We start from the raw sequence: 20093 nt of genomic DNA on the forward strand, positions 1-20093 counted from the left end.
CGTCGCCATGGCTGTTGATAAGAACAACGTCCCGACAGCGGCCGGGGATCTTCGCCAATTCCTCAAAGAACTTCATGATGAAAGTGATCTCCTCATTGTCAAAGAAGAAGTTGATCCTGCCATGGAGCTGGCAGCGATTACACGAAAGGTCTATGAGACTGAAGACAGGGCCCCTCTTTTCGAGAACATCAAAGGTCGACAAGGAAACGGTCTTTTTCGAGTGCTTGGAGCACCGGTTGGATTGAGCCGAGTCCCAGGCCAGAGACTTGGTCGTATTGCGAAATCCCTGGGCTTGTCGTCGACTGCGTCGGGAAAAGACATCATTGCTAAGATCAATGAAGCTAAGAAGCTCACACCGTTGGCTCCAAAAGAAGTCTCTTCTGGGCCTGTGAAAGAGCATCAACTGTTCGGAGACGATATAGATCTCACAATTTTGCCAACCCCTCTCTTACATCAACATGATGGAGGACGATTTATCGAGACTTTCGGCATGCATATCGTTCAAACACCGGATGGACGTTGGACGAATTGGTCGATTACCCGCGCAATGGTCCACGATAAGCGAAATCTTGTTGGGCCTATCATCCCCAAACAAGACATTGGCGTCATTTACCAAATGTGGAAAGACAAGGGACAGGACATGCCATGGGCATTGTGTTTTGGCGTTCCCCCGGCCGCCATCATGGTTGGCGGCATGCCGATCCCGAAGTGGACCGACGAAGCTGGATTCATCGGTGCACTTGTCGGAAGGCCGATTGAAGTTGTCAAGTGCGAGACTAATGCCATACGGGTCCCGGCCAATGCTGAGATTGTATTTGAAGGGACAGTGTCAATCTCCGAGACTGCCGATGAGGGCCCCATGATGGAGTACCATGGTCTCGTATGGCCGAATCAGTCCAAGAAGTGCCCTCTTTTCAAAGTGAATGCAATCACCTACCGCGAAGACCCAATCCTTCCGATTTGTATTACCGGCAGAGCAACCGAAGAGAGCCATACCGTGTGGGCCGTGATGATTGCTGCCGAAATACTTACTATATGTCAAGATGCTGGTCTACCTATCCAGAATGCCTGGTGTCCCTTCGAGTCTCATGCCATATGGTATGTCTTGCAGGTGGATCGCAAAAGGCTTCTTAAGATGGGACTCGATATGGCTGCCTTCTGCATCAAACTAGGGCATGTGGTTTTCAGCTCTAAGCCGGGTTGGTATATGGGGAAAGTCTTTTTAGTCGGGGAAGATGTCGATCCTACAAGTCTTCGGGATCTGATTTGGGCTGAGTCAACACGTTGCGAGCCAGGAACAAACGAGTTCCTTTTCGATGAGTACGGAAATATTCCTTTGATTCCGTATGTGGGGCACGGCATCAAACCCGTGCGTAATAACAAAAAGGTGGTCAAGTGTTGCATGCTACCTTGCGAGTTCGAAGAAGACGAGCTTCCGTGGAGAGTGGGATCTTTTCAGGGTTCTTACCCTGTCGAAATTCAAGACAAGGTCGAACGGGACTGGGCTAAGTATGGATTCGAGGGCCCATGCCAGTGATAAGCATCATGCCCTATGAGTATCCAAGGAGGGGAATGCAAATAGTGAAATCATTTCCATTCCAGCTTGACAGAATAGAAAAAACAAAAGCTTTTATGTCATTTTATATTTCCTGACAAAAAGGTGTACAAATTTAAGATTCTTCGATCAGCGCAGGAATAATCACGTTGAAACATTTCATTTGATGCATATTAAGCTGCATTGTTCTTGATGCTATAGGTATTAAATCATGAGATTCCGCGTACAAAATACATGGCGTTTTTTATCGCCAATTGCGCCCGCCTTGCTGGTTCCAGCCATCTCCCTGGTGAGTTCCAGGGTGAGGAGGAGGGAAACGGTGCTGTCCGGGAGGAAGCGGCTGACCAGGAGGCATGGGCATCGGAGGGTGTCCAGGAAATGCAAGAGGGAAAGCAGGAGGATCGAGTCCCGGGCCAGGCGGGGGGAAGGGCATGTTCGGCATGAGTGGGGGTGGGGGAGGTGGCCAGGCGCCGTGGTAGTGAGGTGGAGGTGGGGGAGGGAAGCCGGTGCCTGGAAGAGGATATGGGGCCTTATTATATGGGTGAGAAGGAGCAGCAGGGTGGTTGGCAGGTGGAGGTGGAGGAGGGTGGTGAGAAGAAGGTTGATGCGGAGGCGGGAAGCGCGGTGGAGATGGTTCCCGTGGCGAGTAGGAGCGCTCGCGGGTATGGGATCGGCTACGCGAGCGTGATGGGGTGCCATAACGACGGGTGTCGCGCCTATCCGGCCGAGACCGACTTCGTGACCGAGAGTTAGCTTGCCTACTGCCCCGGCTTAGGGAACTGTCACTATAGCGTCGCCGTTTGAGGTCATTGTTAGCCGGGCTCCAGCTCCTGCTGCGACTGCGAGAGTCACGGGGTCGCTTTTTCATTTGCTGACAGAAGGCGCGAGACCAGCCGTAGTAGGTTTCTCCCTCGAGAATATCGCCAGTGATTTCGTCCCGCATGACTCTCTGGCCGAGTTCGTCCACGTCTGCATTCCCATCATTGTCGTCGAGAGCATCCTCAATGCCGTAGATCTGATCTACTTCTTGGAAAAACCCTTTTAGCGCTCGCACCAGAGACTCATCCGCCGGGCCCGCTAGAAACTGCAGCGGCTTGATGGCATCGGTTCGAAGGGCAATGGTTGAGTTGGGAATGATGTGCGGGATTAGGTTTCCGGCAGGAAGGTCGTAGTAAGGCGTTGAGGAGTCTCCGTGGGTCGATGGCATGATAAAAGGTGCATCCTTTCCGGACAGCTTCTTGGACGCGTCCACTTCGCCGACCAAAAGATCATTGGATACAGAGGGGGCTGCTTCCAGCGATGCAGCGTTCCGGACGAGCTCACGCAGCTTGTGGAGTAGCTCGGGACCGAAGTATCCGTGCTCGGACCATAGGTCAAGGAGATCTTCGAGTCGGCGATGATGCTTGGGGTAATTCTGTGGATCATAGGCGGCCGCATACCCAAGTAGGTCCACCATAAATGGCTGCAGAGATCCGCTCACCGTGGAGAAGGTTGCGGTGGTGTCTAGGTGGTACTTGCTGTGGTGGAACAGATCGTTGAGCAGATAGAGTATGTGGAGCCGTCGCCGCTTCACCGAAGATTTGGACCGAGCGCCATTCTCTGCCACGTCAGGCTCCTCGAAGGAGGCTGCCAGCGTGACGAGGTATTTAGCCAACCCTCCGACGCGGTTCGATGATGCGGCGACATGGTGGAGTAGCCATGTTTTACAGGTCTGTGTGGGACCAAGGGGCAGTTTAGTACGACGGGGATGTGGCAGGCTAGAGGAAAAGGTTGCAACGGATCAGACCTGAACATTTGCTGGGGAGCAGTGGGATAAAACGCGCTCAAGGGAGGCGTGGAAGGCGGTGATCTCATCGCGCGAAACTGAGACCGGGTCGGGGCGCAAAAGGCCGGCGGAAAATGAGGCCTTCGCAATGGCAATCTGATGGGAGGCCATTGCGATAGGCCGTGGGCATCGGTCTGCTCCTCTAGGAATGAGGAAAGCGGGGTTTAATTAGGAGATGGACCCTTGTCACTCTTGTCGGACTGTCTTGTTGGATCGCACCTGCGCCGATGAGAGAGGAGGTTCTGGTTGGTTTGATCATGTTCGGGCAATGATTGGGCCGTCGCTGAGGCGGTGAGGCCTGCTTAGATCAGCCACATATCAAGCCTGAGGCAGTAAAATGCATGTACACGTGATCCGGGCGGAGCTCCTCAGGTGAGCAGCCGAGTCACGTATCATCTATACTCCGCCCCGGTCGTGTTACAGTAGAACATGATCTGCAGATTGGGTACATACGGCGGCTTGGGCGGTGGCTCTCGTGGAGAGCTCCCAATCCGGCAATGGGGCCTTCGAGTCTCTTAAGTCACGAGAGGAATGCCCTACGAGGTGCCCCGACGAAGATTGACCTTTACAGTCCATGAACAGGCTGGATATGCCGGAATTCACCTTGTCTATTCCTCTGAGTTCCCATGGACAACCTTTCAAATGTTATTGATCATAAGCATTATGAGTCCTCTGGAGTAGTATGTAGTATGGATGCGCCGGCACCTGAGGCAGGGCCGCACTTCCGGCCGATGCGCTGATACTATTTGCCGGCAACACCGCCGGGTAGCAGGCGCCCGTCATCGGGGCTCCTAATCGCACAAGACTAACCAACGTAACTCGCTAATTGACTCACTATAACTCAATATCATAATTTAATGCGATTTCATTGAAGGTCTCCCTGCATCCATACGAGTAAATCATCTTGTTTCCCATCAGATATCCTCTTGACCAGGGGGTTTCTCTCAAGTCTGGTAGTACAATCGCAGTAGAGTAGTACTACTGTTCATCATCCTGGTCAAATAGTTAATAGCAAGAGGAAACAACCCCAACCTCCCTCCCCAAAATACCCGGCGGTTAACCTGCGCCCCTTGGTGCCCTTGGGAGTGGCAAGCTCATCTTGCCCCTCGATCCTTCCCGGACCCCACATATTCGGCCGAGGGGCCTCTGGAAAATGTACTCCCCGTAGTGCGGTGTCCCGCTATGGCCAGGCATCTTGTACATCTGACATGCTGCAGGGGATCAGCAGCGCATCGGGCTGTCGGCACGAACAGCGACGACTCCAGAGCTCCTCTTGTATTCTGGTCTTCGTCCACCCTGCCCACGTCGTCCCTCCCTACTCGATCCATCTTCGGTCCGTACTCTCATACTCCCGTACTCCGTATACATCCACGGAATGCCGTCCGCCCGCAGTTGCCTCACGGGGGATCCCGACATGCCCTCGAGGAGGTCACGATTCCATTGATCCCACCTGCCCAGGGACTCGCCTCTATTCCCGAGTCTCCGGGCTCCGCTGCCCGACGTCTGATCACTCCGGATGAATGTTCCCTGATCAGCCCATTCCCACGTTTTAGCGCGCCCTCCCCGCAGCTCACCAATGATCGCCTTGTCCGTCGCGCAATCCCTCCATCTCGTCATTGCTGCCCCCCCCACACGGGTCACTTGCGCCTTCCGATGGCCTGATGGCCTCGTCGCATCTATAAAAGCAGCCCATGGCCCCCCCCCCTCCACCCCAGTTCCAACTACTTAGCCTCTAGCCCTTTCCAAGACAACTGCTATAACCACCACTTACCCTTGTCCTTGTCATCACCGTCCGCCCACTCCAATTCCAAGCTCAGCCGCATACTCCAAATTTGTCATCTGATCTACCTGTCCCTTCGAGGAGTCTCGCCCCAGTTCTCCGACTGTAGCCTCTAGCCAGAATACCCACTACATCAACCACCCCAACTCACACACAATGGCCGCTGTTCTCGCTGCCCAGCTCGCTCGTCCGTCCATCCGACACTTCTCCGCACACCGGCCGCGTCCCGACAGCCGCACGTCTCGCGCGATTGCCATGTCCTGCCTGATCTCTGGCGTGGTCCTTCCCTTTGTGCCTCCGGCCATCGAAAGTTCTCGCCAACGGACCTCCGGCTCTCCTGATCTCAAGAAGTGAGTGCCCACTCGGCCGGTTCCTCAGGACCGGCCAATATCCAATATAAACAGAATATACCTCCCTGCCGAGGTGTGGAGATCACAGATTCTAACTCTGTCAAGGCCCCACCCTCCACTGTGCTTCCACGCTCGCTAGAACAGACAGAGAACCCATCAGCTTTGGTGGCCTGCACAATGCCTACCAAAAATGGTGCTTAGCCTCATTTATGGTGCACCCTGATCTCTGTCTTTTATTTCTTCTGATTGGGTTCTGATTCTCGGTGCGGGCGCCGACACGGGACCTCTGGACACCCTGCATTCGGGCGAGTGGGCGTTTTGGGATCTGGCGTTCTATCTTATTCCCCGGTTCTTGTGCTGATTTCTTGTTTCTTCTTTGCCTTGCTTTTTCGTTTTTTTCCCCCGGCGGTGATTGAAAGACATTATATGCCTGTCTGCCTACTTTCGCAAACTGGTATCTCCATGTGTGACAAGGAAACATCCGTAACAACAGCTTGAATGTCGAGCTAGAGGATTCGGATATGATTCCCCCAATGTACATCCATAGTACAAATCTTAACCTTAAATCATATTTCCTTTCGATGTGCCCACGTGGCTGTAAAAAGGCAACCAATAGTTCCTCGTTTGCCGGAGCGATCACTGGCCATACTAGTGGTGTTGTTTTTTCGAATCAGAACGCTGGGATCAAAGAGAAAACCCAACCCAGCCAGCTTACCATGTGACCTCCCCAACTCGAGGACGTCCATCTCGGACGGAACTACATGAAAGGGGCCCAAAGCCAAGTAATTCAACGCATCGGTGTTTTAGAATTCGAATTCTTATCTTTACATGTCAAATATACATTTTTGAACCCCTTGAAGTAGGTGGCTCCTTAGCTGAACCGGTTCCCCCGCGGCGGCCGGAACGGCTCTGCGGCCTCATATTTCCCTTTCTCCAGCACCCGGTCATTTTCGGTCATTGGTTCGTGCCGAGTCGGGGCTGGGTCGTGTGAAGCCTCTGCACTAGGGGACGCGACATCGTCTGCTGCGTTCTGGAAGCGGGTCATGTTGGCACGCTTCAGGCTGGCGTCGTCGTTCGGGTTCGGGGTAGGTCCCGCCAGGACAGCCTGTCGTCGGTGCTCGACTTCCATGTTCTTCAATTCTGCCTTGCGCTTGGACTCGGCTTCAAAACGGGCTGCACGGTCGGCATTGATGGATTGTTTGGCAAAATAGTAGGCCCCGCCGCCAGCTGGAGCACAACATAGGAGGATTAGTGTCTAGGCCTAGAGGGAGAAAAAGCTTCCCATGCCATTTATAGGTTGAGGGGTAAAGGCTGTATAGGCTCAAAGTACACATACCGACACAAAGGGCACCCCAGCCAATCCTATCCAAGGGGAAAAGATCCTTTTATTAGCTTGCTTGTTGCTGGTCGAATTTCGGGCAGTGTCCATGCCAGGACGCCGGGATGTATGCTCACCAAGTAGACCGGATCTGAGAAAGAAGAGAAGACTTAGCAACTGAATTGCCTTATATCAACAAGGGAAGACTCACTGTGTTCATGGTTGTGATAATGACCGCGTTGAGGTGGAGTGAGAAAGTTGAACGCTTCGATGACTACGTCAGTAATAGCAGCTCCGCCGATCGGAGTCTTGGTGCCTCAGGCCAAACTTCTTTAGCCCGGAACCTTGAATTATTATCAGAGCTGTTGCCTTCTTCCCAGTCCTTCTCCTCACATTCTCACCTCTTCCAGCACCCTCGTCCCATCTATTTATCCTCACATCCGCTCCCTTGGTGACTTCCGCATTTACACTCACGGTATACGCCATCCCTAAGCCCCATATTGGTCGCATCAGTCGGCATAACGCCGCCTGTCTCCTGCGGCCCGTCACTGTGTGTATCTGGCATGCAGCCTTGAACTATCCTGTCAGAGGCGAGCTTCGTCTCATCGGAATTCGACTCTTGAAAATACCGCCGTTCCCACTTATTCAAGCCCACCGGTCGATAACCCGAAAGTTTCTTCACGATGCCTCCCAAGCGCAAGGCGACTGATAGTAATTCACCCCTCAAGGCTCACAGAAAGAGAAAAAGACTGACACTGGCTCCAGTTGGTCGATCCAACAGTACCTCGAAGCGATCCACGCCAGTCCCTGACATCACGGAGATCTCCAGCAGCGACGAATACTCGGACCAGGATGATGTGCCGGAGGAAGGAAACCTGAAAGGTAGCGTATAGCAATCTGCGCACATGAGGTGGCTCGGATGCTAAAATTGGAGGATAAAGAGGTCGTCAACAAATTCTCGCTGGAGTCTTTCAGCAAGCGCAACCAGGTGGAGAAGACCGACCCCCGGTTCGGCTACAAAGACTTGTCCTACCTGCCTCTCAAGCTTGACCACTACAACCGCCCGCTATGGATCGAGCCGGTAAAAGGCACGATCACCCTCGAGAGTTTCTCGCCACTGGCGCCCCAAGCGCAGGATTTCTTGACCACCATCGCTGAACCACTTTCCCGGCCAACTCATCTCCACGAATACCGCCTCACAGGTCACAGTTTGTATGCTGCTGTGTCGGTTGGTCTGAAACCACAAGATATTGTGGCCTTTTTGGATCGGTTATCAAAAACACCCTTACCCGACAGTATTCGATCTTTCATTATCGAATTCACTAAATCCTATGGAAAGATCAAGATGGTTTTGCGGCACAATCACTACTACGTGGAAACGTCCGATCCGGAAATGCTGCAGCGGCTGCTGAAAGATGAGGTTATCGGACCGCAAAGAATTGAAAACCAGGAAGGCATTATCGAGCGTGCAGCTCCGAAGATGGGCGGCCTTGTCATTCCTGGAACAAAAGATGCCGCCGGCGTCCGAGAGACTGGTACACAACAAGAAGCGCCTGCGGCGCCCTCTCGGGATGATAATCAAGAGGGCGCTGTGGATTATGGTATTGATGACGTGGGCGAGGATGACTCCGAGGAGGCTATCACATACAGCTTCGAAATACCTCCCACGGGCGTCGAGGTTGTTAAAGCCCGATGCCAGGCGATCGGCTGTCCCGCTTTGGAGGAGTATGACTTTCAAGGTGACACGGTGAATCCCAACCTTGACATGGACTTGAAACCGGCCGCGCGAATTCGTTCGTACCAGGAGAAGAGTCTGAGTAAAATGTTTGGTAACGGCCGAGCCAAGAGTGGAATCATTGTTCTCCCTTGTGGTGCCGGTAAGACTTTAGTCGGCATCACTGCTGCTGCCACAATCAAGAAAGGCACAATTGTGCTGTGTACCAGCTCCATGTCGGTGGTCCAGTGGCGCAATGAATTCTTGCGATGGACCACCATCGACCCTGGGGACATAGCTATCTTCACATCCGACCACAAGGAGAAATTCAAGCGGTCCACGGGTATCATTGTGTCAACTTATTCCATGGTATCACAGAGTCGAGCGCGGTCTCATGACGCCCAGAAAATGATGGACTGGCTCCAATCACGAGAATGGGGTATGATGATTCTTGACGAGGTACACGTCGTGCCGGCTTCGATGTTCCGTAAAGTCACCTCCGCAATCGCTGCCCAGAGCAAGCTTGGTCTTACAGCAACCTTGCTTCGTGAGGACGACAAAATTAAGGATTTAAACTTCCTGATCGGGCCCAAGCTGTACGAGGCGAATTGGATGGAGCTTGCCGCACAGGGCCATATCGCCAAGGTGCAGTGTGCGGAAGTGTGGTGTCCGATGACTACGGAGTTCTACTCTGAGTACTTGCGCGAAAGCTCACGGAAACAAGCTCTGCTCTACATCATGAATCCTCGCAAGTTCCAAGCTTGTCAGTTCCTGATCGACTTCCACGAGAAGCGCGGAGACAAGATCATTGTTTTCTCCGACAATGTATATGCTCTCGAACGATATGCACTGAAACTTAACAAGGCGTACATTTATGGTGGAACGCCACAAAACGAGCGAATGCGTATTCTGGAGAACTTCCAGCATAACGAACAAGTCAATACGATCTTCCTCTCGAAGATCGGTGATACCTCTCTCGACCTGCCCGAGGCGACCTGTCTCATTCAAATTTCGTCCCATTACGGTTCCCGTCGTCAGGAAGCACAGCGGCTAGGCCGGATTCTCCGTGCGAAGCGTCGTAACGATGAAGGTTTCAACGCATTCTTCTACTCCCTTGTGTCGAAGGACACCCATGAAATGGTGTACTCCGCCAAGCGACAGGCATTCCTGATCGACCAGGGCTACGCCTTCAAGGTCATCACTCATTTGCAAGGTATTGATCAGTACGAGGGCCTCTCGTATGCCACCCCTGCAGAACGTCGCGAGCTTCTCCAGGAGGTGATGCTCCAGAACGAATCCTCCGCGGACGTGGAGCAAGTCACCGATGATCTCTTTTCAATGCGCTCGGGCCAGCGCACGGGCGCGAAGAGGCCGACAGCTAAGCGCAGCGCCGCGACACTCAGCGGCCTGGCGGGCGGCGAGGATATGGCGTACATTGAGTACAACAAGAGCCGGAACAAACAACTGAAGGATAAAGCGGGTCACCACCCGCTGTTTAAGAAGATTGAGCGGGATCGTCAGCGCCGCAAGAAGGAGCGGGAGTCTGGGAAGGACGCATAAAGTATGCAGGGATTCCTGTTTACGTGCGAGGTAATTACAAGGCCCCACTCTTCTTCAGCATTTTCTGTCGCACAACCAGCCCCCCACTTTCGAGATGAGATTTATCTGCACCGTATATAGTGATCAGGTATGGGTCTTGTCTTTTACCGGTCATTCTAGTTTATATCACGAACTCCAGAGGTCGGAAGACTGGCAATCGGGCCGCCCTGTTCATTTCGCATTGTATGTTCTTGCATCTCGAGCCTTTTGCATCCGAAGATTATGAAAAAGAAGCCTCGTACTCTGAGAACTCCTCCTTATTTTGAAATAAACATGATTCAAACCTGACCAATTGTAGCCCCAATCATAGCCAATTGTAACCTGCCTAATCGCGTATCGTGTCTTAGCCAATCTAAATCCCCAAATAACCTCATTTGCTATCCCCGCATTCGCCCACGGGTCCAGACTGTCACGCATTACTCAGAAGAATACGAGATTTCCCCGCCAAATCCACGCGGGGGGTGTATAATTGCACCCATCAGTCAGCAAACTGGGCCCAGTCGCGCTCGAAACAACAGCATGACGTCTTTTGTCGTGGCGACGGAAGCCCGAAAGGCCGATGTCTCCGCTTCCGTGAGCACCGCATCGCCTAGTAACAGGACGCAGCTGATAGGCTTGTATTTCTTTTGCTGCAAAAGTCCACCAGCTTCGGTGATGCAGCAGTCTCGGAACACGACCCTGGCTCCCGGTCGTTCGGTCTAGGTTCGCACTGATTGGAAATGGGTCATACTGGGGTCATCAGATAAATGGGACCATGTTTCCCCAGACGGATCGCTTCTTCGGATTCCAACAACCACTTCGCTTCATCCGGAAAATCAGGTTTATCACAGGCACAACGGCGCCAGCTTGGAGATCGCTTGCAGGTTTTAATCGTCGGTTGAGTGTGTCTGTCTTTCGTGGGACGCCATTGCCGCGAGTAGCCGCTTCGCGACCGTTGTCGAGCACGCTTCTATATAATTTCCGCTCTGCGCACCATTTAACGCGGGTCTCCATGGCGACCGCAACGAAGATTCACTTGTCGCCTGTGACGGACGCGGGCATCTATAGCTCGGGAGTGAGGGAGGACGCGGCGCGCACGGCCAGCGAGATTCTGCAGGATGATATGACCAGCCATCATGTGTTCTTCAATGACGAAGGCTTCCATAGTATGTTGATCTGGCATCGTTTACGTCTCCCAAGATCGGAAAGATCTGATCAGAATGGATAGATCACATTGTGCACCATATCCTGAGCATCTACGCTCTCGGCGCATCGCCTGAGAACATCCAGTCTGCGTATAAGAGGAACAAGAGCTATCAGAGGCCTGTCCTGCCCACCGACTCGAGTATTATTCAGGGGATGGCCGATTCGGCCAAGTTCCAGGAATATCTGGGTAACGAAAAGCATTACCCTAATTATCTATCGTTCTTCCAGCGCGAGCTCGATGTCAAGGGCGTCGCGACCGTGCTGAATGAATATGTCTTTGCAGAGGACAAGAGGGCAGAGAGTATGCTATGCCGGCTCTTTGGTGGTACGTTGGAATTCCTCTCCCCCAATTCAACTATTGTGTTTCTATTTGCCAGGGACAAATAAAGTATTGACAATTTTCGCACAGGACTCCTCCACCCGCTCATCCATCTGGGCTTCGGCCTCGAGTTTAACCAGCCTGCCATCGTGGCGCAGGCGCTGGCACAGGCCGCAGTCCATGATGACTGGTTGGGCCGCACCTTCTTCTTGCCTGCGGAGCAGATGGCCGGTGGAATTGGAAAGCCAGGGCCGAAGTCGATTCTACAACTACTAAGTGATATTCGACAGGACAAGACCCTAGTCCAGTCGGCGCAGTGGCGAGACGTGAATAAGATCCGAGACGGGGTTCTGCATCGTGCTCCGCAGGAGATGCTGGGATACGCGGCCCAATACACAGTCTCTGTCGACCACGTACAGGAGCGGTTGGCGGATATGATCAATGCCGTTGGTGAGTCTGATCCCGGTGGCAGAGCAGATGTACTGTATCTGCCTGTCAAAGAGCACAGGATGCCTAACCGATCTCAAAAAAGTGTATTATACCAGCACCTCCCAGCGGCCTACGAAAGCCGTTATCCTGGACTTTTTCTTCATCCACTGCGTGAATTCATCTATCTTTTTCTCAAAGATTGTACAGCTCCAGTTCTTGAATCAGCGGACAAAGCTGCGCCTAATGGAATGGAAGGGCCGCATGGATCTGTTGATGTACGTGTCGCGCGGCTCGCCCGAACTTCTGCAAGACGAAGTCGCCCGCTACCCGGCACAAAAGGACTGGCCAACCCTCTTTTCCCGAAGTGTGGCATACTCTGCCGACGACGGGCACTTAGTCAAGTTTGTCCGCGCCGTGGCTCATGGGCAGCAGGTGTGCCGATCTTACGAGAGCCAGGGATCCCAAGTCATGCCGGTGTCTGGGGATATGTGGCTTCGCATTGGAAACATGGGTAAGTCAACGGCATGTCATTTTTCGCTCTTTGAAGGTGTGTGGTCTATATGTGGTCATTGCTGACAGCTCAACAGCTATCGACTCCACTGTTGAGGATGAGAATCGGTCTATGTGGATCCGCTCCACAGGTTTTGATGAGGCATGGGAACATGTCGCTGGGCGCGCACGGCTGTGATCGCGAACGATGCCTTGAGTAATTGGTGATTGTGGAGGGAGTTTCCACGTGTAGTCCAGAAGATGTCAAGTTCGGCTTCGCTTGTTAATCTATGTACCCTGGATTGATTAAATCTAAATTGACCTTCGCAATGTTGAATTGTTGAAGTATGGGGGTTTCAGGATCTGATTGTAGTGGGTCTCGGCCTATGACGCGCGCGATCTCTCCTAGCGGGCGTGTGCCGATGCATGTTCGGCGTAGTCACAAATAGCCCCCAGCGAGTAGGGAGCGCAAGGAACCCATCGCGACTGTTTCGAAAACTCAGCAAATGAGACAATCAACTCCGGAGTTCAAGCCACAGAAAAGCAAGACGTCGATCCGAAAGAACCAAACTCGGTGGGGCTCACGTGGCGAATGGGCTAGTGGGGCTCCCCAACAGCTTCAGCTTCAAGTCCAACTTCTCTTCTCCCCTTCCTTCTTTCATCTCTGGCGCTTCCTGCACATACATAATGCCAAACGACCGCGAGCCCGAAGACAAGGACAACGACCACAAATCCTCCGGCATGCCCCAGGACTCGGGCTGGGAGGGCGAGAGCAACCCATTTGTCGCGTTCCGCCGGTTCGCGGACGAGCAGGTCTCGTCTGTGTTACAGTCGATCACCGGTCTCCCATCTTCGATCTCCCCTCCTCAGCCTGACCACTGGACTATATTTACCGACGATAAGGGCTACAAGAGCATGCAATACCGTCAAAGATCCGCCCCAAGCGCACAAAATGCGGAGGAACAGGATAAGTCGGCAGAGAGCTCCAAGCCTGACCAAGGCGCCGAGGGCAATTCACCAGCGACAGGCTCATCAAGTGGAGATAGCAAGTCTTCATCCCAGATTTTGAAATCCCGGTTTGCAGAAGATACCGATCAATGGAATTCGCAATCGCAATCGCAGCAGAGCTGGCGCAATCGTCCATCCGACTTCTTTGGCGTCAATTCACTCTTCGATCGCCTTGAGGATCACATCTTTCCTTTCGCCATGAACTCCTTCCACCCGCGCCGGTTTTTCTTCCCTGAGCTTTTTGATGATAGCAATGCCCCGACGTGGCCCATCTCTTATATCATGTTCAGCCCTTATTCGCCACTGCATCTGGAGCGCCAGCAGCATAGCGAAAAAGGTGTCTTCTCTTCGATAATGTCCACCCTTCGGCATGACACGGACCACGACTCGATGGAGCCACAGTGGCGCGAGGCTTTTGAGGATCTTCTTCGGCTTGAAAATGGGAAACCCATGCTTGATGACGATGACTTGGCCGCTACGAAAGCCGAAGATGGACGGGATTGGCTTCAAGGATTAGTCAAGCGTGGGAGCTTGGGTGATCGTTGGAACTACGTGCGTGGTACAAAGGACCAGCCCTGGTCTGGCATTACCTTTACTGGTCACCGGGACAATGGTCGTGAGTTGTTGAGAAAAGAAACATCAGAAGATGACAAGGAAAAAGTCGAAGCAGAGCAGAAAGAGGCCGAGAATGAACTGGAGTTATACGAGCGTTTCCTACATGATATTGAAGCTCGCGAGCGTGAACTCTCACAGGAAGTTTTGGGGAGTCCTCTCCTGCGCTTCTTGTTAGAGGAGCGCCGACGAAATCAAGCGGAGCTGGAACGGTTCCACACAGGCCTACCTCAACCCGAAGAGAGACAGGACGATGATGAGACCCAGAGCTGGCTCAATCTCGTGTCTGGTGGAATTAAGAAATCTGTCCCGGATGTCCCAGTGACCTCGACTCCAGATGCCGGAGCTGCCACGGAGGATTCAGTATCGGAGATGCCGCCGGGTCGAATCGTGTCTACCATGTCTCGAACAGAACGTGTACGCCTGGCAGATGGATCCATCCAAATCAGGATAGTCAAGACGAAGCGTTTTGCTGATGGCCGTGAGGAGACCGATTCGACTGTCGAGGTGACACACCCGCGCTCGGAACACGAGTCGCTGGAGCCTGAGAATGGCGATAAATCCAAAAACGGTTGGTTCTGGAAGGACTAATTTTGTCCTGTGCGGACCAGCGAACCTTACATGATGCATGACAAAACCCCATATGCCTACCTGGCAATAATTTCTTTTTACCACTTTAGCGATCTCTCTGTATTTTCTTACTCTTTCTTTTGGCACTTATTTCGTCTTCACTTGTCAACGCCTTGGGTTGTACATATTCAATTGATCAATATAAATTGATTGACACAGCGCTGATGTATTCATGTAGATATGGTAGTTGCAGTAAAGTAGAGCTGACAATTGAAACTCAAAGCAATATATCTAGTACGTGAAAGGATTACGATTAATCGGCCTTGACACTCTTCTTCTGTGCCTTTCCAGTCGTCCAGCCCTTGGACTCCCAGAACTTGACGCTCTCCTCCATCTTCTTGTATGCCCAGGTGAATGGCGGGTCTGGAGTCGAAAGGATCAGCGTTGAGGTTCAGAGTAGCAACTTTGAATGATAAAAAACCTACACAGGAATTGACGAAGATCGTGCCTATTGTCCTCCGGCGAGTATTGCTCGGCATGACTAGATCCTAGTTAACCTTGAAATATTTCCACTTGCCATTGGAGGTACTTACTAGCTTGGTGTTAGGACAGTCATCTTGTGACGATTAATCTAAGAAAGAGTCAGTGGGGTTCAGAGACAATCCGGAGTGGGAACCGAATCCCCGAGAGTAGAGCAGAAGAGATGCGAAAAGATGTGGCGTCAAATCTGCAGATCGCCGATGGATAATGAGTGCTCACAGAATAGTAGTAGAAGAAGTGACGCGTCTTCTCGTAAATTTCGCGCGGACTGAGCTCGTTGCCCCAGATGTGAAGGAGCTTCTCGTACATCGACCACGGGCCAAGCTTTGAGACCTTCCGGAGGTATCTACGGAGAAAGGTTAGACACTTCACCATGTAGACAGATGGATCCAATATACCCGAAGGTGCCCAGCTCCGAGTACTTGACTCCCATATCGACTTCATCCGACTGTGCTGCTGCAAGAGGCTCCAATTCGGCTGTTGGAGTAGCATCAAGGAACTCGGTAAGTAAAGGCATATCGAATTCACGAACACCCCAAGCAATAAATCGCTTGAGATCAACCTTGTTGATACTTCCGATCGGATTCAGCTTTGAAGAAAAGATGGTTAGGTTTGAATCTTGACGAGCAATAGTTAACAGTCGATTTATAACTTACATCGGCGGACGAGGCGTCATACTTGGTCAGATAGCCGCGTAAGCTAGAGAGTATATCAGTGGGTCATCGTTCTCAACCAAAGAGGAAGCTGCATGTGAGAAATTTAGGTGAGGTTCATACCATTCTAAACGAAGTCAGTGATAGTAAACCATTTCTATGCGATGAGAGACTTACCATCAACGTTGGACGATGCAAGAACCAGCAAACCGCCGCCACCAGGACGCTGACGAACCGTAGGTAGTAGCGAGGCAAATAGATATGAGAAAACCATTCTCATGCGAGCCTGTACATTCTGCAAAGCCAAGTTCTCGGCGGGGGAACCTCCATGGAATTTAAACCGAGGCTGGAAGTTAGTCACAACGGTAAAAACGTTCATGATTGCATTGACAACAGTGTCGAAGTTGAAATCAATATGATAGGACCCAATATCCTGGGCGAGCTTCTTGGCTCGGTCCCTTGTCTCTTGGCTCGAATTCTGAGTGCCCATATAGGAAGTGTGGAAGATGCACCTAGAAGACAGTTTTAGCAACAAAATCTGGGTTTTAGCTTGCATATGTTTCAACATACATGCAAATCTCCTGGCTACTAGTGGGGAGCCAATCTGAGTCTTCTGGTTTGGCGCATAGCCGGCGCACATCCTTGATGACTTGCTCGTTGCCTTCATTTACCGCCTTAAGAACCTGGCAGCACATGGAGTGCACGAGAAGCGCCGTTGAACAGCTATCAATACCGCCACTGAGCGCAAGGAAGAAGCCGGCAACACCACATCGTCGAAGGTAGTCCCATAACCAGCAGGCAGGGCCCAGCGCAATCTCTTCCTCTGGGGCATGGATTCGAGGCTTGATGGGCTCGGAGACAGTAAGACCAGGATCAGCATCTTCAGAACGTCGAGAAAGTCTGACATCAAGGTCAATACGCTGGAAAGGGGTTTGCTTGCTTGCTTGCATTCCCCGGCTGACGCTAGACCGGTATGTTCGAACCTAGATGATTCAGTTTGCTGGATGGATAACTCATTGAAAAATTGAAACTCACGTCTTCGATATCGACAGTAGCAGTGACGACTTCGACATCGTTCAAAGAGAACTGGGATCCTTGGGCGACAATATCGCCATTAATGACAATCATTGCGCATCCATCATAATAGAGACGGTCGCCGTCACAGCCTTGCTGGTTAGCATATAAGTAGATACCACCACTCTGAATGGTGTTAGTAGTCAATATTACATCACAAGCATAAATTAAGGTCGCTAACCAGCTTTGTAGCCTGTGTAATCAGGTTGAGGCGGGTATCGAGTTTTCGCAATTCATGATGGCTTCCAGAAGAATTCGAGATAATTTCCACACCTATAAGGACAAGCCATTAACTCGAGTTGTGCAAAGTCAAATTTAATAACTTACCAGCAAGTCCATAGGGAATGTGAGGGCTAAGAAAGCGAACTATTATCAGTGAATGTTATGTTAAGGCAGGAAAGGTATAACTTGACCATACCCATTGGGTGTGAAAAGCTCCTCGCAAGTCTCTAGACCGAGACAGGTGTCTCTGGTGCTAATGACCGCATCGCCAAATGGAACCTTGTACTGTCCAGTAATCCTGCCGACAATCTGTTCAAGGTAATAATCTTCGGTCTCCTGGGGTCGTTGCCACGGTGTGAAGTGTCTATATTCGCGATAATTTCCATCTTCAGAGCGCATCAGGTCAGAGGAGAGAGCCAAGAAAGCATGTAAATGATATGAACATACCGTTGGCAAGCCACATCTTTGGGCGGATCAAGAGGATCTTGCGGTTATGGAAAATGATGCTGTATGTCTGTGTCAGGTGCGGACTGCGTACCAGTCTGTCTCTGTTGCTCACCGGCAGTTATAGCGGGTGTTTCGGTGTCTGACGGGCATTCCAACATCACACACAATATCCTGGCAGTCGGGGTGGTCGATAATCCGGGCCAGCATCTCCCACGAATGGAGAAAGGTGTCGCCTTCGAGAAAGGCATCCAGACAGCCATACCCTATCGGACATAGTCAATCAGTCAGTGAACTAGAACTCCGGATAAACTTCACATCCAAAAGCTTACCGGTAATTTCAAGCTCGGGACCAACGCGCAAGGTGGCACCAGCAGCCTTAGCTTGCCGGATGCTCTCTATGATGCGTTCCGCATTTCCTTCAAAGTCGAGGGCCCATTGGTTTAGAGAGCTGCTGAGATTAGCCAATGAAGCTTCCAACAGCTATGAGAAACTGGCATATGCCCATACCATGTTGCAAGAGTGACCAGATGCCCCATAATGAAGTCCAGGTGCTTGTCTTGGTGTCAGATAAGACGTGGGGTTCGAACTCTGTCACGGTGCTTCAATAAAATGAATCACTGGTCACGTGTGTGGGGGAGGCCGCGCTTTACGGAAGGTTCCCCGCTCAGTCGTCTGTGTATTACCGTCAGGTGCCCCCGATAAGACAATGATCGGCCGAAGTCCGACGAAAGATTCGAATTTGACATACAGGCTTCGCCGCGCCGGATCATGGCTGATTAATGGACTTGGGCCCTCGGCATTTGGTCGTTGGGCGTCTCTAAAACCACTCTTAAATCCTTTTGTTAACCCTCCAATTGGCTTCAGCGGCGTTATAATCTCTTGGCGAATCTACCTTCGTTATCAGAATGACCAAGCCTTCTCAGATCCCTACACCGGCTCATATGCTCGCCGAATCCATGTTGTCGCGGCGCTTCGGTAAAGAGACGGTGAACTATTTCTCCAGTATGGTTTGCCGCGGTGAAGAGGAGACGAGAAAGAAATAGCAGGACTAAATCCAAGCAGGCTCTCCAATCAACCGACTGTCATTCTTGCGCGGTGATCACCCGTTTCTTTCTTCGGCCCTGAAGCATCCTTCCACCAAGTTCCTACTTCTGAACAGCCTTGCTCCCCTTACCCAGTCCCCGGCAGAGTTATACTATGCGAAATACGACGAAGTGCGCGGTCTTGTCCCTCAAGATTTCTTCGACCAATCTGAAGAAGAGATGATCAAGGGGTTCGATTCTCGAAAGACCTCCGCAAATCTTATTTTCCTAGGATTGGATGAGAGTCGCAAGGAAGGTAGCTTGACGCACAAGATCTATTCGGGGGTTCCATTTTTTGCTTTGGATGTGACTCCCAAGGGCTCTGAGGCGCAACAGACTGCGGCAAAGAATATTATTCGCACTATGGAGGAGAAGGGCTTATCCTTCTTCCAAACCAGAGTTGTCACTACTTTTACCCCCGATGAAGGTATGTCGATGCTTAACAGTAGCCAGTCCTGGTTGAAAAGGCTATCCGCACTAATGCTCTATAACAGCTGCAATCTATGCCCAAGCTCGTGCGTTGGTTGATTGGAATACCCGTAATACCTTCTGCGGTACATGTGGACATCGCACACTAGGTGTGAATGCCGGCACGAAGCGTGCATGCCCGCCGACTGATGCTGCGCGAACTGCAGAGGGCCAGTCAGAGGATCGTCCGGAGTGTAATACCCGCACCACGCTCTCAAATCTCTCTTTCCCCCGCACCGATCCAACAATCATTGTGGCTGTGGTGTCGGCAGATGGCAAGCGAATTTTATTGGGTCGTGGCAAGCGCTTTCCTCCCAAGTGGTACTCAACTTTGGCTGGTTTTATTGAGCCGGCCGAGTCTATTGAGGATGCGGTGCGACGAGAGGTGTGGGAGGAAGCGGGTGTGACCTTGTCTCGTGTTGTTATCCACTCATCTCAGCCTTGGCCGTATCCTGCGAATTTGATGATTGGCGCAATTGCGCAGGTGAGCGATCCAGCGCACGAGAAGATCAACCTCGAGCATGATCCTGAGCTGGAGGATGCACGTTGGTTTGATATTGAGGAAGTTGAAGAGGCTTTGCGCATTGGCACCAGTGATTTGAGTGCTAGTGCTGGCGCCGAGTATAAAGGCGGATTGCGATTGCCTCCCGAGACCGCAATTGCGAACCAGTTGATTCGTTGCGCAGTCAATGCTGATTATTTCCAGGCGGAGAGGTCAAGGATGTGAGTTTATTGTGTATAGGCTTTCTTTACAGACTTGTATGACTTGCCTGTATAGATAGAATAGAGCTTGGCAATGTGGGTCATATGTACAGAGACATCAAAGTTTATTTGCATGATGAGCTTTCTATGGA

At 51.7% G+C, this 20093-nt stretch overlaps 10 protein-coding genes across 10 annotated transcripts; 7 read left to right on the forward strand and 3 right to left on the reverse strand.

The window, feature by feature from the left end:
* Window positions 1–7: 7 nt before the first annotated feature.
* N7462_003671 (UbiD family decarboxylase) lies at window positions 8–1537 on the forward strand (the record flags this gene model as incomplete). Its single annotated transcript, XM_057075397.1, has 1 exon — window positions 8–1537. One exon carries the CDS (start codon window positions 8–10, stop codon window positions 1535–1537), a length of 1530 nt encoding a protein of 509 aa, XP_056934902.1.
* A 262-nt stretch (window positions 1538–1799) lies between these two features.
* On the reverse strand, window positions 1800–3491 carry N7462_003672 (RNA polymerase II-binding domain-containing protein; the record flags this gene model as incomplete). The annotated part of the gene is made up of 2 exons (XM_057075398.1): window positions 1800–3266; window positions 3342–3491. 2 exons carry the CDS (start codon window positions 3489–3491, stop codon window positions 1800–1802), a joined length of 1617 nt encoding a protein of 538 aa, XP_056934903.1.
* Window positions 3492–4562: 1071 nt separating this feature from the next.
* N7462_003673 (uncharacterized protein) lies at window positions 4563–5042 on the forward strand (the record flags this gene model as incomplete). The annotated part of the gene is made up of 1 exon (XM_057075399.1): window positions 4563–5042. One exon carries the CDS (start codon window positions 4563–4565, stop codon window positions 5040–5042), a length of 480 nt encoding a protein of 159 aa, XP_056934904.1.
* A 274-nt stretch (window positions 5043–5316) lies between these two features.
* Window positions 5317–5649, forward strand: N7462_003674 (uncharacterized protein; the record flags this gene model as incomplete). Its single annotated transcript, XM_057075400.1, has 2 exons — window positions 5317–5510; window positions 5616–5649. 2 exons carry the CDS (start codon window positions 5317–5319, stop codon window positions 5647–5649), a joined length of 228 nt encoding a protein of 75 aa, XP_056934905.1.
* Window positions 5650–6381: 732 nt separating this feature from the next.
* Window positions 6382–7048, reverse strand: N7462_003675 (uncharacterized protein; the record flags this gene model as incomplete). Its single annotated transcript, XM_057075401.1, has 2 exons — window positions 6382–6765; window positions 7040–7048. 2 exons carry the CDS (start codon window positions 7046–7048, stop codon window positions 6382–6384), a joined length of 393 nt encoding a protein of 130 aa, XP_056934906.1.
* Window positions 7049–7511: 463 nt separating this feature from the next.
* N7462_003676 (TFIIH/NER complex ATPase/helicase subunit SSL2) lies at window positions 7512–10102 on the forward strand (the record flags this gene model as incomplete). Its single annotated transcript, XM_057075402.1, has 3 exons — window positions 7512–7539; window positions 7594–7710; window positions 7770–10102. The coding sequence occupies 3 exons, from the start codon at window positions 7512–7514 to the stop codon at window positions 10100–10102; spliced, it is 2478 nt and encodes an 825-aa protein (XP_056934907.1).
* A 1030-nt stretch (window positions 10103–11132) lies between these two features.
* Window positions 11133–12762, forward strand: N7462_003677 (questin oxidase family protein; the record flags this gene model as incomplete). The annotated part of the gene is made up of 5 exons (XM_057075403.1): window positions 11133–11286; window positions 11349–11651; window positions 11736–12095; window positions 12178–12585; window positions 12662–12762. 5 exons carry the CDS (start codon window positions 11133–11135, stop codon window positions 12760–12762), a joined length of 1326 nt encoding a protein of 441 aa, XP_056934908.1.
* Window positions 12763–13250: 488 nt separating this feature from the next.
* Window positions 13251–14774, forward strand: N7462_003678 (uncharacterized protein; the record flags this gene model as incomplete). Its single annotated transcript, XM_057075404.1, has 1 exon — window positions 13251–14774. One exon carries the CDS (start codon window positions 13251–13253, stop codon window positions 14772–14774), a length of 1524 nt encoding a protein of 507 aa, XP_056934909.1.
* Window positions 14775–15066: 292 nt separating this feature from the next.
* Window positions 15067–18225, reverse strand: N7462_003679 (glutamine-dependent NAD(+) synthetase; the record flags this gene model as incomplete). The annotated part of the gene is made up of 17 exons (XM_057075405.1): window positions 15067–15176; window positions 15239–15294; window positions 15347–15384; window positions 15513–15639; window positions 15692–15882; window positions 15950–15992; window positions 16070–16073; window positions 16124–16458; window positions 16517–16929; window positions 16982–17146; window positions 17202–17293; window positions 17348–17373; window positions 17439–17628; window positions 17690–17748; window positions 17802–17952; window positions 18019–18137; window positions 18197–18225. The coding sequence occupies 17 exons, from the start codon at window positions 18223–18225 to the stop codon at window positions 15067–15069; spliced, it is 2148 nt and encodes a 715-aa protein (XP_056934910.1).
* A 369-nt stretch (window positions 18226–18594) lies between these two features.
* Window positions 18595–19966, forward strand: N7462_003680 (NAD(+) diphosphatase; the record flags this gene model as incomplete). The annotated part of the gene is made up of 3 exons (XM_057075406.1): window positions 18595–18691; window positions 18752–19198; window positions 19266–19966. 3 exons carry the CDS (start codon window positions 18595–18597, stop codon window positions 19964–19966), a joined length of 1245 nt encoding a protein of 414 aa, XP_056934911.1.
* Between the last annotated feature and the right edge of the window lie 127 nt (window positions 19967–20093).

The sequence above is a fragment of the Penicillium macrosclerotiorum genome, assembly GCF_028827735.1.
Source record: "Penicillium macrosclerotiorum strain IBT 26536 chromosome Unknown utg000003l_segment0_segment0, whole genome shotgun sequence".
In the NCBI taxonomy this organism is placed as follows: Eukaryota; Fungi; Ascomycota; class Eurotiomycetes; order Eurotiales; family Aspergillaceae; genus Penicillium; species Penicillium macrosclerotiorum.